We start from the raw sequence: 21,595 nt of genomic DNA on the forward strand, positions 1-21,595 counted from the left end.
GCTGAGTGAATGACTTGCCTAATATCACAGAGAGTTGGGCTCGGGCAGGAACGCAGGTTTCCTGAGGCCTGGTCCAGGGTTCTGTTCACGCTGCCGCTGCTTTTTAAGATTTCAGTAGCATTGAAATCTTATTCCCATTTAATATTTTAGTCTTCAGGTTCTTAAGTGAAAATGTTATTCTATCCAATCAAAGCTTTGGCTGAACATTAGAGTTCTCACTGAAAGAGGATTTAATAAATCGAATCCTTGGCCAGGATGGCCACCGGGTGGATCATTCGTCTTCCCCGAATTTCCCTTTGCTCGAGGTGAAACATTAGAGTTCTCGCTGGAAGAGGATTTAATAAATTGAATCCTTGGCCCAGGATGGCCACCGGGTGAATCATTCGTCTTCCCCGAATTTCCCTTTGCTCGAGGTGATTCATCTCCAAATTCTAACAGTCTGTCTTGATTTGGTCTTGATGAGGGTTGACATCTATTTTTTCTTTTGTCCACCTGCTTTCGTTTATTATGCTGCCTGACCCAGCACACTGCACAGTGGCTGGTGGGGGTGCTTACCTTGGAGGAATAGATGGTTAGTGGGGTTTGGGCCCAAATTCTAACAGTCTGTCTTGATTTGGTCTTGATAAGGGTTGACATCTATTTTTTATTTTGTCCACCTGCTTTTGTTTATTATGCTGCCGGATGCAGCACACTGCACAGTGGCTGGTGTGGCTTACCTTGGAGGAATAGATGGTTAGTGGGGTTTGGGATGCCGGCAACAAGGAGACATTGAACTCCTCTGGGACGTCCGTGATGGTTGGAATTTTGTAGTCATCTGGGCCTCGCGAGTACAGGACACCTTCCGGGGAATATTTCAGCTCTTCAGTGGTGTAAAGGCCCATGCCCTGGATAAACGCACCTTCGACCTGAAGTGGGGAAATGCCGAGCTCTGTGAGGCTGTGTGCTTTTCAGAAGGCCCCATGGCTCCCAGGAAGCAGCACCCAGCTAAGTGGGCCAGGACCTACCTGCCCGATATCAATGGCTGGGTTCAGGCTGCAACACGCATCCATGACAATGTCTGTTCTGATTTTCTGCCAAAAATGAAAATGACCTCAGTGTGAAAACCTGAATTAAAAATAGTATTTAAAGATTTATTCACATGGTCCCAAATGATTCCCAAACTCCTGCTAGTTAATTAAGACTGCATTGAACTCCATCAACATTGGAGGGGGTAAGACATCTGCTAACTCTTTAGATTTAGTGCGGAGACTATCAATGGCCCCAGAAGGCCTTTTGCATTCATGGCTTTGACTCAATGAGACGGCAAACACAAAGTTATTGTCACAGCCCTCCCCTTCTCTCCCAACCCCAATCTATTTCTTTAGAGGCAGGAGCACCTTGGGATAACCCACTCTGAAGAAACAGTATCACATTGCCGAGTGCTTTCAAAATGCTGACTCAGGACGATTTGCTTAATTACCTATTCCTTCAGATCAGATAACTTGATCTTTCTTTAGAAACAGAACCAACCCCCCCCTTTTGTTTTCCACACAACTTTGGAAAGTGATTTTGATGTCTGAATTAGGATAAGAAACAATGCATTTTAGGCTGTCATGAGCAATGCCTCCTGACTACTTCTTTCTAAGTGCAAATTCATGATAAAGCTGGATCTCTAGACGTTCCCACGGGATTGAAAGGGTCTTCTTCCTACTGTATACAAGTATTACACAGAGAACTCAGGGCTGTTCATGTGCAACGCAATTTTGTTCTTGTGTTAACTCACCAAGAAGAAAGTTATATTACCTTGTGGGCTCCTGTCAGGCAGTCGATTTCCACCTCAGAGCAGGCTGCTCCGTAGACATAGTAAGGAAACGGGTCTCCCTCCCCCTTCTCCCAGTCCATGAAGGCCTTGTAGCCCCTGATGGGAGAAATAAAGCCCTTTAGCTTGGGGTGTGCATGTGTGTGCATGCATGTGTGTGTCTCTGTGTGTGTGTGTGTGTGTGTGTGTGCAAGCAATGTTGATTCATTTAAAAAGTTACTAAAGTTATGATAGTCTGTGTGCGTGTGTGTACAAGAATGTTGATTCATTTAAAAAGTTACTAAAGTTATGATAGCATTTAATTTGACTGCTGTTTATTTCAACTGCCCTTTTCCACTCATTTAAACTGCAGCCTGTGTTCACAACCTCGCTGGTTGTGGCAACACGAATCTTCGCCTCCACTTTAAAGAGGATGCTCCGTGCTGCAGTCAGGAGGTCAGAAACGGAGAGAAGCCAACGGACCATTTCGGTTCGGCTCTCCAGGTCTGTATTTTGATGGCTTAGGCTTGTGGTTTAGCTCTGCACGTTGAGAACTTCAGCTGATTTTACCGGCATTCCCAAAGGGTCGCCGTAGCCGGTAAAAAGAGGGCCAGCACTTCAATGCATTAACTTATAATGGAAAAGTACCCAGCTGGAGGCTGATTCGCTCTCTTCTTGGTAACTAAACTCAGGAATTCAGAACTCACGGTGTACAGGGCATTGGGCATGGCTATTCCCTCCTTTTTTCTTTCTTAATGAGATCTCTCTCTCTCCCTTTCTTTCTCTCTCTCTCTCTCCCTTTCTTTCTCTCTCTCTCTTCTTTCTTAATGAGATCTCTCTCTCTCTTTCTTTCTCTCTCTCTCTTTCTCGTTTGGTGGTTTGCTTCATTAGATGGTTACACTAATGTCATGCCCTTCCAGAATTTGACAATCAGCTCTCCTCTCTGTGCTTCCTTCAATCAACCCGCCTTTTCCGAGGGCCTCCACTGAGGGGTCCTGCACCAGTGATGACTGGTGACCGCCTGTCCATCTCCCCCGTCTACCAAGGGGCTTCTGCACAGAGATTTTATGGTATCGGGAGGAAGATTTGTAAACTTGATATGCAAGTTACTTCTTTTTACAATTCACACTAAAGAATATTATTCTGTTTTTTCCACAATAAAGAAAAGTAAATAATGATTAGATGTTATAAGTCATGTTTAACTTTTTTAAAAATCCAATAGGGGTATTTTTGTTATTTAATATTTCTTTGGACATAGTTCAAAGGCCAATGTGAAGTCATAGAATTTGGGGCCCAGAAGGGACCTCAGAGATCACATGATGAAAACTTGTTTTACAAACGAGGGATGGAGGCCCTGAGTGCGTGGTTGCCTCCATTTTCTGGGCTAAGTCCAGATGTTACCGTTGCCATTTTTACCTGAAGTATCCTGTGGCCGAGAGACTGATTCTTTGTTCAAAAGCAGCTTCTATCTGCAGGATGAGCACAATCAGTTAAAATAAAATAAATATACCATCTAATAGGTGAAAATAAAAATATTCAAAATAAAACTATGTGTCAAAATCGACATATGATCATTGTTGGTGCTTTGTTACCAATAAAAGGACTAACTCGTCATAATTTATATTTTTTCCTCTCAGCTGGTACACTAACAATTTCCTTCTGATTTGAGTTCAGAGGTCTGAATTAAAGAAATAAAATAGAATCCTGCTGCCCATCCATGATGTACAGGCTTAGTTTACAAGGTATTAGTGCTTCATATCTAAATGTCAGCACTCTAGTAGTGTACGTGCAAATGTGAGATAATTGTGCTAAAGAAATAGTATATAGGGTATTGTAAAGTTGGATTAAACAAATCATTTCCCTTGAGACTTATTCAATAACAATACTCCACACCGGGTGTGTGTGTGTGTGTGTGTGTGTGTGTGTGTGCATGTGTGTCTGAGGAAGGCTCAGTCTGGGTCAGGCCTTCTGGGTACTCTTCATGCACTTCCATTCCTCTTCTCAGGGATGCTGTTCCCCGGGCGCTCTCTCCATACATACCTGGTAAACATCACGGAACAGCTGTCTCTGCCTTTGGAGCTCTTGCCCTTGGGTATAAACCAACTCTCGGAAGAACTGTCGCTACGAGCTCCAGCTGTGTGCTGCCATGGTGCTCTGGGCACTGGTGTGGGTTTCCTCATTTGTAGTAATGGAGTGGAACACTTACCCAGTCTTCCCAGGAACCTTCTGGATTTTTCTTAATGATGGGCTCAAGGCGTTTCAGAAGGATCTGACAAGCGTTCTTGGAGGAGTAAAGAAGGGCATTCCCATTAGAGAAGAGCCCAGGGGTCAGGACTTGCGTGGAAGAAGATGAATGGATAACTGATTAGGTCAGTGAATACTATGGACTGCCTGATACGGGCACATTGGGGACACAGAGCCGATAACAACACAGCCCCTGACTTTGAGTGGAGCGTCCGTTACTGGAGGGCCTTTCCCTTCCTGCTTCACTTCCTGTGAGAACACAGGCTCAGCTGAACTTCTCCTCTCAGGTCCCCTTTCTAAATATATTCATGTGCTTAATTCCTTCTTCTCTTTTTCTACATTTTTGACTTGTACCTTCTTTTGTATCTTCTAGCCATTAAAATAAACGAAACAAAACATCTTATTTTCATTCAAATTTGTGCTTTCCAATCTCCAACAATGACATGCCAATATCCGTCTGGGTCTGAAACATTATTCAACTCTCTGTCCATTCCTCTGCCTGATCACCCATCCACATCAAAGTACTGCAATGGCGGCCTTTGCTTTGGGTGTGAAGTGAAAAAATAATTGAGTTTGTTTTTTATAATAACCTGATCTACAAAGTTTCTGATACTCAGAACTGAAACCTAAAACTCAGTGTCCTAGAACAGTGATTTTCACCCTATTTTATCTCCTGGCACACATACACTAATTACTAAAATTCTGCAGTACACCTCCAATTTTTTTTTTCTGCAATGACAAAAACAATAGGTATAATTTTGATTCACTCACACCGGATGGCTATTGTTGTGTTGTCATTTTTTTAATTTGACAAGCTAAGGGAAAAGAGGTCAGTGTTTCTAAATAGTCAGGTATTTCATGTTTTTAGAAATCTTGCGGCCCAGCAGTTGAAAATCGCTGTCCTAGATGAATTAACACTTAGTTTGGGCTGACAACTTCCATACACATTGAGCTATTCCTAGTTTGTGTTTGATTCCACCCAAAATTGGATCTCATGAATTTGAGGTTTCCCACACATTTGTTCTGAGTAAAAATCTCTGGTTTTTGAGCCCCTCTAAGGGTGTCCTCACAGAGATAAAATGGATTGAAAAGTGGTTCATCTTGGTAGCTTAAGTGCAGTGTCCTGGCACTGTCTTCCCACAACATTCCAATAGAAAAAGGCGACAGTTTATAACAGAAACATGACAGAAGGACAGGCAACCAGATATTTGAATGAAGGAGTGTGAAGTCATGGTTCTATTCAGAAAAAGCAAAAATTAAACACCCGTTAGAAAGCAAGTACAAACAAAAAGGATGAGTACTCTGGTAGGACTCCACTGATGTAGACGCTTTGATTGTACCCTGTCTACCTGGCTGGAGTCCTGTCTGCCTCCCTGCCTACAAGACCTTATTGGTGCCAGGGGAAACGTGCACAGCTCCGCACGACTTGGTTCCCAGATTTCTTCTTTCTGTGTCTTCGAGGGACAGAGACTGCCTCTGCACCAGAACCCAGGCTCCCCTTCTTCCATAGTTGCTGGGCATGTGGTTTCCCACTGCTCTACCTTCTCCCACCTCCCCTGCAGTGAGCTGTGGCCTGAGACCGGTTCTGCTAATGGATGGCGAGTGGAAGTGACTTGCAGGGCTGCCAGATCTGGCCTCCATGCTCTCCCTCCCTGGCTCATTGGCTGATGACGCTCAGGGCAGCCTTGAAAGTCACATGTTGGAGATGGAGGAATTGCCATCAATCTGGGTGCTTGAATGAGTGAACACACCCCCTGACTCTTCAGTGTACAAGAAAGGGACGTAGTTATGTTTCAGCCATTATGTTCTGGGTCTATCTGTCACCTCCATTTAGCCTACTCCAGCTAACACACTCTCTGACACTTTGGTTATCCTGAGCCTGAGTTTGGTGACACAGATGGCTTCTCTGAAGCCAGCCACTTGTGCCTGTATCCAGCTAAGAAAACCGGAGATGTGGTACAAGTACCCAAGGAAAGACAGACAGACAGACAGACAGACAGACAGCAGCAAGCACCTGCACGGCTCTGCCATTGACATCTGAACCGATGGAGGCAGCTGTAGCAATTGTATTAGGCACCGTAGCTGTACTTGTCTCACAGATGTGCATGTAAGACATGGGTATTTTTAATTCACGGCTGGCCACCTATGAGAAAAAGACATATTTTCAAGTTCAGCAAGGAGTTCTATGAAGATTTGAGTCATCATTTTTCTTAATAAAAATGACTTTTTAATATGTTCGTGATACCCTTTAAAGCATAAATCTCATGACATGTGGCTACAGGGCTGGACAGCGACAGGACAGGCAACTGCTGGGCTGGACAATATCATGACAGGTAGCCACCCGGCCAGGCATTATCTCGAGAGGCAGCCAGTATCGAGAGAGGCAGCAATGGGGGGCCGAACTACGTTGTGACTGCCCGTCTTGACGTACCTGATAGGTAATAATAATAAGGGAGAGAATACAATATGGTTTCGAATGGGAGGATTTAAAGGAGCCTCCAGCCCACACTCAGGTCAGTGGGTGTCAACTGACCAACCACCAACTGGGAACAAGACTTAGAAATTGCAGCTCTTCCTTGGAACCCTGTCAGGGCCTCACTGTTCATGGCCTTCACCCACATCTTGCCTCACTTCTCCTCCCTTCCCTTGATGACAAAAAAAAAATGCCTGAATTCTGGGCTCTCTTAAGATCAATTTGCAGAAGAAGAAAAAAAAAAGGAAAAGAAAAAAAGAGACAGATTTGCAGAAGCTGTAAGGCACCCCCATCTTCCTGAGCGGGGCCTTCTTGATCAATACACATTTCTTTACTTAAAACTCTGATGTTCTGACTATTGACTTTTTCTTTTGAAACATCCTGGCACATGCACCTTGTACCAGTAACAGGAGGGGGATGGGGCTGAAAGCCACCAGAATTGAGGAGTCCTTCAGAACTAGATGGAATGTGGGAGGTGTATTCCAAAGTAGCTAAGGGGATGGATAGTCAAAAGCTGCAGATATGCACTACAACAATCTAATGCATTTGTCATACAGTTAAATTTATTTAAAGAATTATTTTTTTCTCCTGGGGTCACATCTTCCTATTTTGTATGTAGGTATGTGTGTGTTAAAGTATTCTTTTAAAATGATAGGAGAATGACATTGATGAAATAGTCATCCTTACTTGTCAAAATAATACCCTAATATTGTCCAAACTTTAAAACTTATGCATGCTGGTCTCAAATAGGAAAAGCAAGAAACTCCTACTCTATGAAGCCTGCATGGCACACCCAGCGCAACACTCCAGGGGCTCACGCCTCCATCCATGACCCTGACCAAGCTTCAGGAGTTTTTGCACGTGTGTGTGTGTGTGTGTGTGTGTGTGTGTGTGTGTGTGTGTGTGATTTCCACCACCTCAGCCATTTTATTTGATATGTAAGAAGTTTTTCAACTAAATAGTCAAGATCTTAGGGTTTGAGTTCAGGGAGTTGTCCCTTACCCTAAAATTAGTGCCAAATGTCAGTCATATCAAAAATGAGTGAGATCAATGACTTCATTTTATTGATCTTACCTGTAGCATTTTGGTGTGAATACCTTGTCCCAGTTCGTTGCCTCCGTGTGTGACCAATACAGACCCGTCTGTGTAGATATGAACCAGTGCAGCTGCCTAGAAAAACAACCCAAAGACACAGCTCAGGGCCAGTTTAGTGAGGTTCAATAGAAGAAACGGGGTAGAGAAATGCCAGTCTCGCAGAGTGGGGAGGGTCAGAGGCAAGCTCTCCTGGTGGGGTTCTGAGGCCTAGTTCTGTTTTGTGCAAAAGTCACCTGGAAAGACAGTCTTCGTTAGGAACCTGGTTTTAGTAGGAGCCCCTTGGGATACTCAGGAGTTGTGGGCATTGGTTGCTACTGTTTGAAAGTCACTCTCCTGCTTAAAATCTCTGGCAAACCACTCAACTGGTGAATTAAACATTTGTAAGTACACCCACGTGTTATGTGCTTGCTCTAGATATATAACCATGAATAAGATGTACTTCTTTCTCAGGTAGCTCAGTGCAGTGGGAGGTAGGCTGGAAAGCAGGTCATTAGAATGCAGAATGAGTTGTGAGATAAATGGTGTGCCTTGGGGCCCCGGAGACCTGGGAGGACAGACCCAGCTGCTTCTGCAGAGCCAGGGAAGGGTTCCCCAAAGCGACACTGAATGGAATCATGAAAGGGAGAACAGTTTGCCCCTTGGGCAAGGTGGGCAAAAACTCCCCATTGTCTGCAAGGGAGAGCCCTGCACCTGCTCCTTGTTATTATATGAGGCCCTTTGGGATTCGGTCTCTGATGCTTTTCCCACTTCTTCCCTGTCTTTTCCTACCTTTCCTCTAAGCCTGGCATTACCCCTGTTCCTGCCTGACCTGCACTGTTCTCTCCCTGGCTTGCTCCCCAGCCTTAACACCCTCCACCCCTGTGGTCTCTATTCTGTTAGAACTTCTGTGAACACTCCTCTTTCCTCTCCAGAAAGGATCTGTTACCCCCTTCTCTGCACCTACTCTTACAGGGGTGTACTGAGTTGAGTAGTGTCCTCTGTAAGGGGACACCAGAAAGCAACCTTATTTGTAAGTAGTCTTTGCAGATGCAAGTAGTTGACATGAGGCACAGCAGGCTTCTTCCCCGGGGCCTCGAAGGAGCATGGCTCTGCCAACATCTGGATTTTTAACATCTAGCCTCCAGAACCGTGAGAGAATGCGTGTGTTGTTTGAAGCCACGCAGTTTGCGGTACTTTGTTATTGAGGCCGCAGGAAACGAATACCGGGGTGACAGGGAGTCTCAGCGAGGAGGGGCACCTAGTCTTTTTCATCTTTGTGTCCTGAAGGGAACTCTGAGTAGATCTGAGTCACAGAGACACTAAAAAAGTGTTTGTTAAACTGGATGGATGGCGATGTGGTATTTTTCCTTTGAGGAGAAGAGGGAGCGGGAGGGGGAGGGGGAGGAGGAGGAGGAAGTAGGACTTCTGTCTATTCTGTCTGGAGATGTCTGGGCCCCTGATGGCTTGGAGGGATTGCAGGCATCAAGGCTTGTAGGTTCTAATAATAGTATTTCTTCAGCGTGGCCTCCTGACCCCCTGCGAGGACATGCTACTCTTGCCTGGTTTAGGGAGTAGGTGTCCAGCTTTCTGAGTCATCAGCTGGCCTGGAATAACACACCTCAGCTCCTAGCCTGGTGTGCCCTGAGCACATCAACTTGGAACTCTGTGGGGAAGCTGGAGGTCTTGCAAAGGGACACTTTGCTGGATTTAAAGCATTTCTTTTGTGGTGAGATGAGAAGTTGGCAGAAATTAGGCCGTGGTTTAGGTGTGGGGCAGCCATAAAGGTGAGGGGAGCTGTGGTACAATACAAACAAATATGTGGTCGTTGCCCCTGGTTTTTAACACAGTTCCTAAAACCCATGGAATTTACTGTGCTTTGTATGCTAATGAGATGACTCTTGGGGGGCAACCTATCTAGCTGGGGTGGGGAGGCAGGATGGTTGCCAGAGAAACCAACCACCGGGAGAGTCACATCTCTCAGCCCCACGCCCTGACCTCCAGGGAGGTGTGAGACTAGAGATTGATTTCAATCCCCGATGGCCGATGATTTACTCAAGTGTATCCAGGTAATGAGATTTCTGGGAGCTTCCGGGTCGGAGAATACATCCACAAGCAGGTGGGCCCCATGGTGGAGGGAGAGGACCCGACAGCCTCACGCCTCCTCTCCCATGCATCTCTTCCATTCGTCTGTTTTTGGGTTGTATCACTTAGAATAAATTCGCAGTAATCATAAGCAAAGTGCTTTCCTGAGTCCTGTGAGTTGATCTAGTGAATTATCAAACCTGAGGGGGTGGGTAGAGGAAACCCCCAAATTTGTAGTTGGCTGGGCGGAAGTGCCAGTAGCCTGAGCACCTCATTGTGCTGGTGTCTGAAATCGGGGCGGTCTTGTGGGACTCGGCCTTTGACCTATGCACTAAGTCTGGGTAGTTAGTGTCAGAATGGAAATGGATTGTTGGACACCCAGCTGATGTTGGAGAATTGGTGTAGAAAAGACACATTTGGCATCACATGTGATATCCAGGATCTCTTATGCCTTAGCTGTTGATTCAGTCAGGCTTGCAGACAATTAACCTTCATGCACCTCTGTATAGAATGGGCACATCAGATCTGAACAGGACTGTGACCAGGAGTCGGGGAGTCTCATTCTACACCAGAGGAGCCGCAGGCCTGAGAGGTGTGTCAGAGCTCCTGGGTGTGGGGGTGGACTGTCCTGATAACTACACGGTGTTCCAGGAACCCTGCCAATGCTGTACAGTCATTATCTCATTGAATTCTCATCGATCCTAAGAGAAAGGATTATTCTTCTCAGTTTATAATTGAGGAAGCGGAGGCTCAGAGAGGTTAAACATCACACAGCCAGTAAGTGGCAGGGCCAAGGATTTCTGGGGTCTGCCTGATTCAAGTTGATCGGGGATTTGGGGCACTTGGTTTATTACCTAAGAAAGATTTTCTTTGACAGGAAAGCTTTTGTAGTGTGTGTGTGTGTGTGTGTGTGTGTATTGGCTGCCAATAGTTGGGTGTAAGTGGAAGAATGTTTTCAATGGTATATACATAAGGGAGATCTACTGCATTTTTAGATTTATATTTAGACATAATGTGTGTAAGATTTTTCTGCTTTTGATGGACAATCCCAAGATGCAACAGTCTTTCCCAGTTTTCTAAACAGCTTTCCTGTATATGGCCCACTGGGCTTGCTGGGAAGACTCAGTATCAGGCCTTGTGCTATTTAATGGACTCACCTATATGCCGCCCTTCCTCCTCCCTTCTGGAGAGGGCCTCTGAATGACTTGCCTCTTCCTTTTGCAAACCTACCTGGGAGGATTTTGGGCCCCACCCCCCTTTCCCCATCAGAATTGACAGGTTCCTGGGAGAGGTGGCTTGAAACAAATAGCTGGTCAGGGCAACGTAGAATGACTTCCCTGCCTAAGACTTAGGTCTGGGAGGATTTTGGGCCCCACCTCCCTTTCCCTATCAGAATTGACAGGTTCCTGGGAGAGGTGGTTTGAAACAAATAGCTGCTGGTTAGGGCAACGTAGAATGACTTCCCTGCCTAAGACTTAGGGTGCACCAAGGAATGCTATGGGGCCTGGGGTGCAGGCCAGGAGCAGCCCCATTCCTGCCCAAGCCTGTGACCCTTGAACTTAGAAAGCACAGCCCCGCAGGCCCCGTAAGCTCCTGCTCCCTTTTTGAATAGGGGTTCAGTGGGGCAGTCAGGACTCCATCTTAGCAGTCCCCCAGCTGCAGGTCTCATGCTTGCCAATGCTGCTGTCTGCCATGGAGGCACTTCTCTACTGCACTGTGGAGCAAGTGCTTGCAGATGGGTGCTGCTCAGGTGAGGGGCTCAGCGCCCTGGGAAAGGTGACACTCTGGCAAAGTCAGCACAAGCTGATCGATCGGGCCAGGAGTGTGTCTGACACAGGTAGGACCTTACCTGATGGTAGCTAGTGGCACCAAAGCCGACTGAAAACTTCATGGGGATAATGGCAAGTCCTTTCTTCTTCCAGTAATTCTTCTTATTAAATGCTTCCACTTGCTTTCTTCTGCTGCCAAAGGAAGACTTGTCCAGACATTCGTCCCAACATCGTATCAGGTTCTCGGGGCTGAAGGCTTGTTTGTAGATGGTTTTATCCACAGTTTTGTACATGTTTTTCTCCCTAACCTGACGTGGGAGGAAAATGGAATCGATAGTTATGGCAAGTCGGAAACTGACTACAGCATATATTGAGGAAACGAGATTGAAATGTAAAAAGCAGGCTGGGGTCTGATGGGGTATATGAAGAGCAGAAAGTGTTGTCAACTCTGACCTCAACTGCCAGGAGCTGTCCCTGTCTGACTAGCATGTTGTATATACTGTGCACCTTCTAGGATATTGCGCAAAATAATGTTTTCGGAGAGCATCCTTTTGGCGGTATCTCTCAAGAGTTTTCAAGTGCGCTGGCAATTTCACTTCTGTAAATTTACCCTCTACCTAGGAGGGCAAAGATATACCCCCGAGACATCTGCACCAAGATGTGTATAGCAACAGCATTTTAATAGCCAAAGATGGGCAACAAGCTGAACGTGCACCAGTAGTGGAGTGGCTAAGCAAATGACGGCACATCCGTGTTACATAGCACTATTCAGTCTTGAAAAAGAAGGAAGTAGGTCATTCTATTGCCACAGGAAGATGGCCATGGCCTATTGTCAAGTAGAAAAAAGCAGAGTGCAGAATAATGTGTTTATTATGGCCCCATTTTGGTAAATCACTGTATATGTGCATGTATAAACACATGGCAATGATTATGTATGTATGTATGAATACAGATGGGTAGATACCCATAGAGAAAGGGCTAGGACAATAAATATGGAAATGCTGACCATGGTTACCCTTAACCAATAGGGATGGAGGGATAAAAAAGGGTACGTTCACTTTTTACTTTAATGACTTCAGTGGGGTTTAAAGGTTAAGAAGAGTAATTATCTTCGCACAAGTTTTAAAAAGAAGGAAAAAGAGAAATCTTTGTACAAGAAGGGTGGAGGATAAGAAGAGGGAGGTGAATTCTTTTAGGTAGCCCTGAATATATTTTGAATTTTGAGCCAGAGCTAATTTGAGTGGTTCTAGGGTATTTCCCTAGGTAGCTGGTTCCCTCCTCATCTGATTCTTCAGCAACCTTGGCTGTGACCTTGATTACAACCTTACCTTCTCTGGCAGAAGGCCACATTTGGCTGCCACAGCTGTGATGCAAGATTCTGTTACCAGGGTTCCTTGTGGGAAGCCGTATCCGCGAAAGGCCGTGTTGGATGGTAAGTTGGTCATACAGGCACGGCCCCGGAACCTGAGGTTTTGGATTTTATATGCATTTTCCAGCTTTAGTACAAGGAATTCTGTTACCTAAAATAATAGAAGGTATTCACATATATTGGATAACATTTTCCTCTTTTCTCTAAAAGTCAAGAACACGGAGTCAAGCTGCTGTGGAACCGGGTTAAGTACTTGAGGAAGCGCGTTCAGTAAAGACTCATCTAGAAGTTCTGGGTTCTATTCACGACCAAGGTCACTGGCGTGTGATGCACGCACCTGCTCCGAGTCGTCCAGTGTGCACCCTCCGTTAATGAAGCACTCAATGTCTAGAGCTTTGATCCGCCCGTTGTTCATGAATCCCACCTGTCGGCAAATGATGGACATTTTACATGATTAATGTCCGTGCCAACTTGGAGCCACAGCCCAGCTCCACTGTTGGGCAGGACTGAAGACAGACTCTGCTCGCGTTTGCTCTGTGGTGTCCCCACCTGGCTATTCCCCCTGGCTTTCAGCACTTGGCTGACAAAGGCCTCCTCTGACCTGAATTTTGCTGAGCCCTTTCCTTCCAACCTGCAATTTTCTGGCTTCACCGTCATCATGGAATTCTAAAGTTCCTGCTGATCTCCAGACATGTAATTGCTACCCTCTTCTTCCTTATTCTTGGAAGATTCTCCTTCACTTTTTACTGGCATTCCTTCTAATTTAGCCCGTGGTTTCCGCCCCGTGGAAAAGTCTCTGGAATTTCAGAGTTCGATGGGATGAATGGCAGTGCATCTCGTCGCAGGAAAGCGTCAGAAGCCAGGGCTGGAAATGGTCCCTGGCCTGACGGCTCTGGTTGTGCTGAGCTGTGGAGCGCTTTGCAACTGGTTATGTAACAAACGTGAGTTCGTGCTGCTGTGCTTCCCGGGTGGGCCTCACAGAGGCACCTGTGTTTTCCTGAAGTCACCACTCCCCTCCCACCACGGGACCAGTCTGTCTGTAGAGCCCAGATTGAAAAGAGAAATTCCCACGCCCTGCTGTAGTTCTACCAAAAAGACTGGCTCTGGTTGGTGTCTGTCTTCTGAAGACGGGGACAAATACAAGTGATGAAACCGTACAACTATCTGGTTATTATCATCTACTCCAAGGGAAGTGTTGGATAATAAACCAGAGCAGTTAGGACATGTGGGAAAACCCGCCAATTCAGAATTTATGGCAATGTTGACAAAGGCTAGGCTGCAGCGTACCTTTAACTTTTCCTGAAGAAAGCATTGCCAAGCAAAGATAGCAGAGAGAATTCTTCAGCTGTTTAAGATAAACTTTTGAAGAATTTTGGAAGAATCCCTCACACATAAGTATCTGCTCTACTAATTTACTAGTAGTTCCAAGTAAACAAGCAAACCTTTGTTATCTAAGTTTAATGAGGATATATACATACATGTATATACATACACACATATTATTATATTGGAAGTACAATTATATTTCTTTAAAAATAAAATAAAATTTGGATTTTTAAAATAGTCTAATGATCTCCCTCTTTTATATTATGTTTTATATTATTATAAATGCCAAAATATTTGCTGTCTAAATCCTCTTAATAGGCACTAGTACTAAAAGTGTCTCACAACTAATAGAAATAAATTCTGATTTATAATCCAGGCCAAAACCAAAGGACTCAGCAACTACCATAATACTAATTGCCACAATCCCAGAATGTGTCTCTACATTGCTCTTGGTACTTGAAGATAATAATATCTGTATTAATTTCTGTGCATTTGAAGGCAAATACAAGGTTTAACTGCCAACTATGGTTTATTTCTCTCTAATTATATAAGTTACTAATGCCAATGGAAGAGATAAAATTGTGAAAAGCCATTGTTTTAGTAATGACAAAAAAATATAACAATGTAGTAATCTCAGGCAATGACAAAATTAGATATGAAATTTAACTATATGTACGCTATGAGCAATTGCCAAATAAAGCATATTTGATAGGGAAATATTACATTAGAAATGTCCAAAGAACTCAAGCACAAATTTGAAAAGTAGTATTGATGTTAATAAGTATTTTTAATAGTGTTTATGCTACAGTTTCATAAAAATGCAATGAATGTGGTTTGAAACAATTTAAAATTATTTCACTTGTTAGTGAATTATTTTTTCCTATTTGCAAATCATTTTTATGACATTTTCATAACCACTTAGTGGAAACACTTGTAAAGTGAAGTTTAGTATAACAATGTTTGTAGCTTCTTTCAGGTTTTTGTCACTGAGGAAACATTAGCATTTTTAATCATGTATTTTTATTATTCAACTTCATAATTCTACACTAGATTTATGAAAAGTTCCTCACAAAAATGTTATGAGTATTCAAATACACAGCATCCTCACTTAATATTTTAGATGCTAAGATTATTGTTTTTAGAATTCAACAAAATCAAAACAATAGAAGAGAATAAAACCATTCAAATAGAATGAGGTATTTTAATAATTTCATCTTTAATACTCACTTTATATTTTCCAAATAATGGGTGTCTTCCCCCAGTTATTAACATGTCATCTTCACGATCAAGAACAAGACGAACAGGGTGACCAGTTCTAAGGACAACAAATCTTCGTCACAGTCTGCATCCCACCCGTCCATCCACCATCTACTCACCTAGTATCCATCCACCTATTTATCCATCCCCTCGTTTAACTATCTACCCACCCATTCATCTATCTACCTTTCTACCCATCCATCCTCTACCTGCCCTCCAATCCATCTTATCCAATCATTCATTTAACCATCCATCCATTCCATATATATTCATTGAGTGCATACACTATGTGAAGCATCGATCTAATGTACAACTAAATTACTATTGTCTCCGTGGTCTATAATTAAGATCTAGCTAAAGTGATTAATGTCACATGGCTGTTCACTTGTGTTGTTATGGCTTTAAATTTGACAATCATCCACATCCAGTCATTTTTGCATATCCCCACCACTAGTAACAAAGGAGAGAGTGTGAACAGATAAATGCAAACTTAACAACACAACTGCAAGCAAAGACCAACACTTGTCTTAGGATGTGTCAGGATTTGGATCTTCATTTTCTTTCTTTCTTTTTTTTTTAATATATCTTTATTGATTTCAGAGAGGAAGGAAGAGGGAAAGAGAGATAGAAACATCAATGATGAGAGAGAATCATTGATTGGCTGCCTCCTGTACATCCCCCCACTGGGGATAAAACCCGCCACCCAGGCATGTGCCCTTGGCTGGAATCAAACCTGGGACCCTTCAGTCTGCAGGCTGACGCTCTATCCACTGAGCCAAACCAGCTAGGGCTGGATCTTCATTTTCACTGGGACTGCCCTGATGTTGGCCAAGTTGGGCTCCTGGGGAGCTAGGAGCTTCAGCCTTCCTGTATCTCAGGGGCAGAGGCTCCCAGACTTTGGAGTGCAGAAGAATCTTCTGGAGTGCTGGTGAAATGCAGATTCCTGAGCCTTAGCACTTTAGCAATAGGTTTGGGAGGGGCCCTAGAATCTGCATTTCCCTCAGCGATTTTGATGCAGGTGTCTTTAGGTACATGTTGAAAACCATAATTCTAGTGTAGGGTTTCCTTGTCTTCTTTAATGGTGAGGACCACCTGGAGCATCAGTTAAATGTTCAGTTTCTGGGTTCAATTCCTGGTGATTTTGATTCTGTGGGTCTGGGATAGGGAGGCAGAAATTGCTATGAGCTGAGGAAAATCTTATTACCAGCAATTTGGGAGCACTCCTCTGGGGACCACTTAACACAAGGCAGGAGTATGCTAAGGCAGGGTTGTTTAAGATAGTGTTTCCCACACTTGGCAGTAGAACCATTGGGAAGGCTTTCAAAAAATGTTTTTATTGACGAGAGAGAGAGAGAGAGAGAGAGAGAGAAAGAGAGAGAAAGAGAGAGACTGACACACACACACACACACACACACACACACACACACACAGTGAGAGAGAGAGAGAGAGAGAGAGAGAGAGAGAGAGAGAGACATCAATGGCTTGCCTCCCATATGCACCCTGACCTATGGGATTAAACCTGTAACCTGAGTACGTGCCGTGACCAGGAATTGAACCCACAACCTTTTGGTGTATGGGACAATGCTCCAACCAACTGAACCACCCGGCCAGGGAGGAAAGTTTAAAAAATATATATAATAATGGTTGGGTCAGTATGGGGCATCCTAGGCAATTGGATTTAAATATTCCCAAGATGAGTCTAATGTGCAATTATGCTTGAGAAGCCTTAAAGGCACAAAGCCTGGTGGGAATACAACAAATTGATTCTCCCTTGCTGGGTCCCTGGTGGATGTGAATAGAGAGAGGTTCATTATGAAAAGAAGTGGAGGTGAGATTCAGATCCTGTTTTTTCCTACCTCTCATCACAGAAGGAGACACATATTGAGTGTCGTGGTTCCTAGCTCTGAACTATACAGAAGCTGCTAAAGGACATTTACAGGCTGATTGGAGCTCTGACAAAGTACAAAAAAAAAAAAAGAACAAGGACTAGAAAAGCCAACACCATGCACAGCATGAACAGTGAGCCTTCCATTGAGGTGAGGCCGGGAGCTCTCTTTGAGGATGTCATCTGTCCACTGAACACACATTGAAAAGCCAGCTCTCCCCAGGTGCAGGGAGGAGGCAAAGGGTGGGGTCTTTCCTCCCTCACCTCGCCTGTCTGCAGCTGAGAGTTGGAAGGAAAAGCGAGGGAGCATTCTCCCACTTGGCACTCTACTTGGGTAGTTACTTGCCCCACCCCTACATGGGTCACCTTCTCTGAAGCTCAGGGTCAGGACAACCCTGGCCCTGGAGGTGTTCAACTAGTAATACCACTTTTACTTTTTATAGGAAATTAGCATAGTCAAAGTCCTATCTACATATGACTTTTCTAATAACTCCAGGAGGGTGGGCATTATATCTGCAATTAAAAGGAAAAAGAGACAGGAGGCTGAGTTGCCCAAGGGTGGCAGGTGGTGATGACAGCAGCCCAAGTGCCTCTCAGGCCACTGATCGGCCCTCAGCTCTGACATTTTACACTCTTTTGTACCCCCAAGTGCACTTACTTGATGGCACCCACAGCTGCAATAGCTCCGAACACAGCTGATTTTCCTACTTTCCCGCCAAAACCTCCACCCACTCGTTTCACATGACAGGTGATCCTGTTGCTTGGGATGTTTAAAGTAGAAGACACTGTTTTCTGTAAAAGTTAGATATTGGGAAAGTTTTACAAGAATGAAATGGCAAGGAGGACTTTGATTTCCTGAAACACAACATCACTGCAAAATCCATCCACATCTACTGTGTAAAAAAAAAAGACTGACAGTCTGAATGTGTCTTGTGTAGCCCCATTGAGGTCATAAACATGGGTCATTGCCACAGAACACAGCCTTTCCAGCAGAAAGATGGCATTTTCCAGAAGGGAAACTCAGAAGAAACCGTCCTGGGTTCCTGTCAGAAGCTGAACTCTGAGACAAATGCCTTAACTCAATGTCCCAACAAGGTGAGAAACAGCAAACTCTAGACATCCTCCTGAACAAGAAGAAGTATTTGCAGCTAAAACTTTCTGAGTACTTTATGGCTGGGGAAATGAAAATGTGCTATAAAGTGAAGGGTTTACTCCACAGGTTAACTGTAATAATGATCTTAGAGAAAAATCAAGTATAGATATAACTTAGTGTTGTCATCCAATCACAAAGTTCATTTAAGCATACTGCCACTGAATGTCTTCTCTAAATCTAAATAATACAATGAATGACTTCACAAGACCAGGGAAAAAAAGGGTTCTGGGGTCTTAGCTCTCCATTGCTGTCCAATGCTTGTATTCTAAGTAAATGCCTGCCAACTCCGAGGCAGAGGGGGGTGAGGCCTTGATAGACTTAGGAAGTTGCAGAGGTGGGGGCGGTCCTGGCCCTCACCTGTACGTGGGCTGGATCCTGTGTTGACACATAGATGTCCAGTTCGTTGTCCTCTGTCTTTGGAATAACAAGCACTCTTTGTGTTTCCATGTAAAAGTGTTCCTGTCCTCCAACATGGACCTCTCCTGTTAGGTGCAAGCACAGGGAAATTCCTGAAGGTGCACGCTGGTTGGAAATGGTCATGTTGGGGAATTCAAAAGCAAGCAAGATGTGGTGAACTGGCCAGCCTGGATTTGTCCTGACCGAGGAACTGATGGGTCAGGCATTTGTCCTGTGTCAACTGAGAGCAATCTGTTTCAGAGATTACAGTTCTGGATAACAAGTAGAACCTGTCTGGTTCCGTTCCTCACTCTGCCCTTGACGCATCAAAATCACACACACACACACACTCTATTTGGAAAGAAGCGATTTAAGAGAAATTTGGCAAAGCACCAAGAGGAAATCACAGGCTGTCAATGTCTGCTTCAGAGTAGAATTCCCCAAAGATCCCATCAAATATCCTGAGTCTCTTACCTTCAACAATTTGATCGACTTTTTCAAATGCTTCCTCAATGTTTCCTTGTTCAAGTTTCTTCTCAGGGCATAGGAATGAGTTGTGTTTTATGGCATCCTAAGTGACAGGAGAAAAACACAAAGCCAATTCTTTGTAAGTTTCTTCCACTGGCAGTGTTTTTCTTAATAAAAAGCCAGTAAACTCCCCAAACTGCCATCTGCTAAGACACATCAAAGGAGTCCTGCAAGCAGGGAGGTACTAGAGCAGTGGACGTGCTGCAGAGATGGGATGTTGGAGAGATTGTCTTGTAGATTGCAGAGGAAACCAATAAGGGTTAGAGAAACGTTAAGAATTGAGATCTGGAGGCACTTTGATGGTCCAGGATGATCACTACTCATTTCTCATTTTCAATGTGGATCTCCAGGGAACAGGGGATAGGTCTCCATGCAGTATGGGTGAGGTTCTGGGCCTTCCCTTTTTACCTTTTCCATGAAGAAAAACACTGGTGTACGACTTAGGTAGCTCATGTACAAGAACCTCTAACTCAGAGATCTGAAAGAACAGGCCGTGTTGAGGGAGAAGACTCAAGTCCTAATGCATTTCTGGGTAAGAAAGCCCAATAGATGTTGTAGGAAGTTTTTTAATTTCTTTGAGATTTGACATATCTCACAGGGCTTCTCTAGTTCTTTGTTTTCTTTCTGATAATAACATGAACGAACTCACACAAGAAGACTGGGAGCCATTCTGAGGTTCTGTCAGACCCAAGGTCGTTTTCCATACTTCAGAAGGCACCTGTCTTCTGCATTCTTACTCTCCCATAGCTTTAAAGCTATTGCCTTTTTTTGCTAAGGATGATATTAAGATATTTACAAAAGTACTTTTAATCTGTAACCTTACGGGAGAGACCAGTCAGCTTACCTCGATGGTGACGATTACGGGCTCCAGATCTTCATAGGTGATCTTTATCTCTTCAATTGCACGTTTCGCCTGTACATCTGTCTCTGCAGCCACAGCACAGATGATTTGACCCACACAAAGTACCTGTGGAAGGTACATGCATGAAGCAGGTAGAAAATTCTGGGTAGGAGTAGGTTTAAGCTCAACTTTACCAGTGGCATCTTAGTTGTCATCATTGAGAAATAATAACCACTTTGAAGTCACATTCAACTGTATGTGTTTGGTTAACACATTAAAATTTTTTTGAATTAAAAAATAATTTAAATAATACAGATGTTTCCATTGGCCATTTTACTCAATGCATGTAAGCTCCAGAGTGAATGTGAGATTGGCTGTGACCTGAATCTGCTCTGTCCTGTCAAGTTAGGGTCATATGTATCGCCTTTGTGGTGTCATTTTAGAGTTTAAAGATAAGGACAGTATTTTTTTGTAGAACATGGCACTCCACCCCCATTCATGTGTTGAAGCCCTAACCCCTCAGTATGAGTGTATGGGAGACAGGGCCTTTAAAGAGATAATTAAGGTTAAATGAAGTCATAAGGCTGGAGCTCTAAACCAATAGGACTGATGTCCTTACAAGAAGAGGAGGAGAAGCCAGGGAGGCTCATGCACAACAAAAGGCCATGTGAGGATGCTGGGAGAAGATGACCATCACAAGCCAGGAAGAGAGCCTCAGGGGAAACAAACCTGCCGACACCATGAACATGGACTTTCAGCGTCCAGAACTGTGAGAAAATAAATTTCTGTTTTTTGAAGCCACTCAGTCTATAGCATTTTGTATGTCAGCCCTAATAGATAATACAGGCCCTCAGTGACAGCCAACTTCATCTGGAGTTCAGCCAAAAGAACAGTGATTCATGCCAAGGCTGCAGGAGGCACAGTCTGTATGGGACTCACCGAGATGTGGCAATAACAGCTAACACTGAGATCCTTCACGTGCCAAGCACTGTTGTAAGCACTTCACATGTATTAACTCATGTAAATTTCACAGCAACACCGTGAGGCGGGGGCTATGACTATTCTCATCTTACAGCTGATGCCACCCAAGGACACACAGCCAGTGAGAGGTAGAGCTGGGACATGAACCAAGGTAGTCTGGCTCCAGACACAAGAGCCCAGTGAATGATTGTTGAATTGGTTAAAGGTCAAAGATGGCAAGAGCAACTTTTTAAAAACTGGAGTGTGTGAGGTAAGTAGAAGGTGGAGGGGGTGGGGTTGATCCAGGAAAGGAGGGAGTTCAGTGTAAATAACAGGGAGTGGCTGTGTTTTTTGTACTCTCCTTTCTACATTTTTCTATTCTATCCTGACACAGGTCAGTTCCTGCATTTTCCAGAAGAGGATAAATTGACTCAAGAGCACGCCGAGGGGGGGGGGGGGG

At 44.2% G+C, this 21,595-nt stretch overlaps 1 protein-coding gene across 1 annotated transcript in view; it reads right to left on the bottom strand.

Moving 5' to 3' along the window:
* LOC102249846 (aldehyde oxidase 2) overlaps nucleotides 1-21,595 on the bottom strand; it is a 45,550-nt gene that overhangs the window by 9,664 nt on the left and 14,291 nt on the right. The window contains exons 11-25 of the mRNA XM_005874138.2: nucleotides 20,179-20,301; nucleotides 19,281-19,377; nucleotides 18,768-18,892; nucleotides 17,916-18,049; nucleotides 15,342-15,429; nucleotides 13,126-13,212; nucleotides 12,748-12,939; nucleotides 11,500-11,727; nucleotides 7,569-7,664; nucleotides 6,036-6,164; nucleotides 3,984-4,058; nucleotides 3,194-3,246; nucleotides 1,783-1,897; nucleotides 1,005-1,070; nucleotides 717-905 (exon numbers count right to left, since the gene is read on the bottom strand). Of these exons, the coding sequence (XP_005874200.2) occupies nucleotides 717-905; nucleotides 1,005-1,070; nucleotides 1,783-1,897; nucleotides 3,194-3,246; nucleotides 3,984-4,058; nucleotides 6,036-6,164; nucleotides 7,569-7,664; nucleotides 11,500-11,727; nucleotides 12,748-12,939; nucleotides 13,126-13,212; nucleotides 15,342-15,429; nucleotides 17,916-18,049; nucleotides 18,768-18,892; nucleotides 19,281-19,377; nucleotides 20,179-20,301 (1,797 nt within the window). The remainder of the gene's footprint in view (nucleotides 1-716; nucleotides 906-1,004; nucleotides 1,071-1,782; nucleotides 1,898-3,193; nucleotides 3,247-3,983; nucleotides 4,059-6,035; nucleotides 6,165-7,568; nucleotides 7,665-11,499; nucleotides 11,728-12,747; nucleotides 12,940-13,125; nucleotides 13,213-15,341; nucleotides 15,430-17,915; nucleotides 18,050-18,767; nucleotides 18,893-19,280; nucleotides 19,378-20,178; nucleotides 20,302-21,595) is intronic.

Source organism: Myotis brandtii, unplaced genomic scaffold (assembly GCF_000412655.1).
Source record: "Myotis brandtii unplaced genomic scaffold, ASM41265v1 scaffold4259, whole genome shotgun sequence".
Taxonomy (NCBI): Eukaryota; Metazoa; Chordata; class Mammalia; order Chiroptera; family Vespertilionidae; genus Myotis; species Myotis brandtii.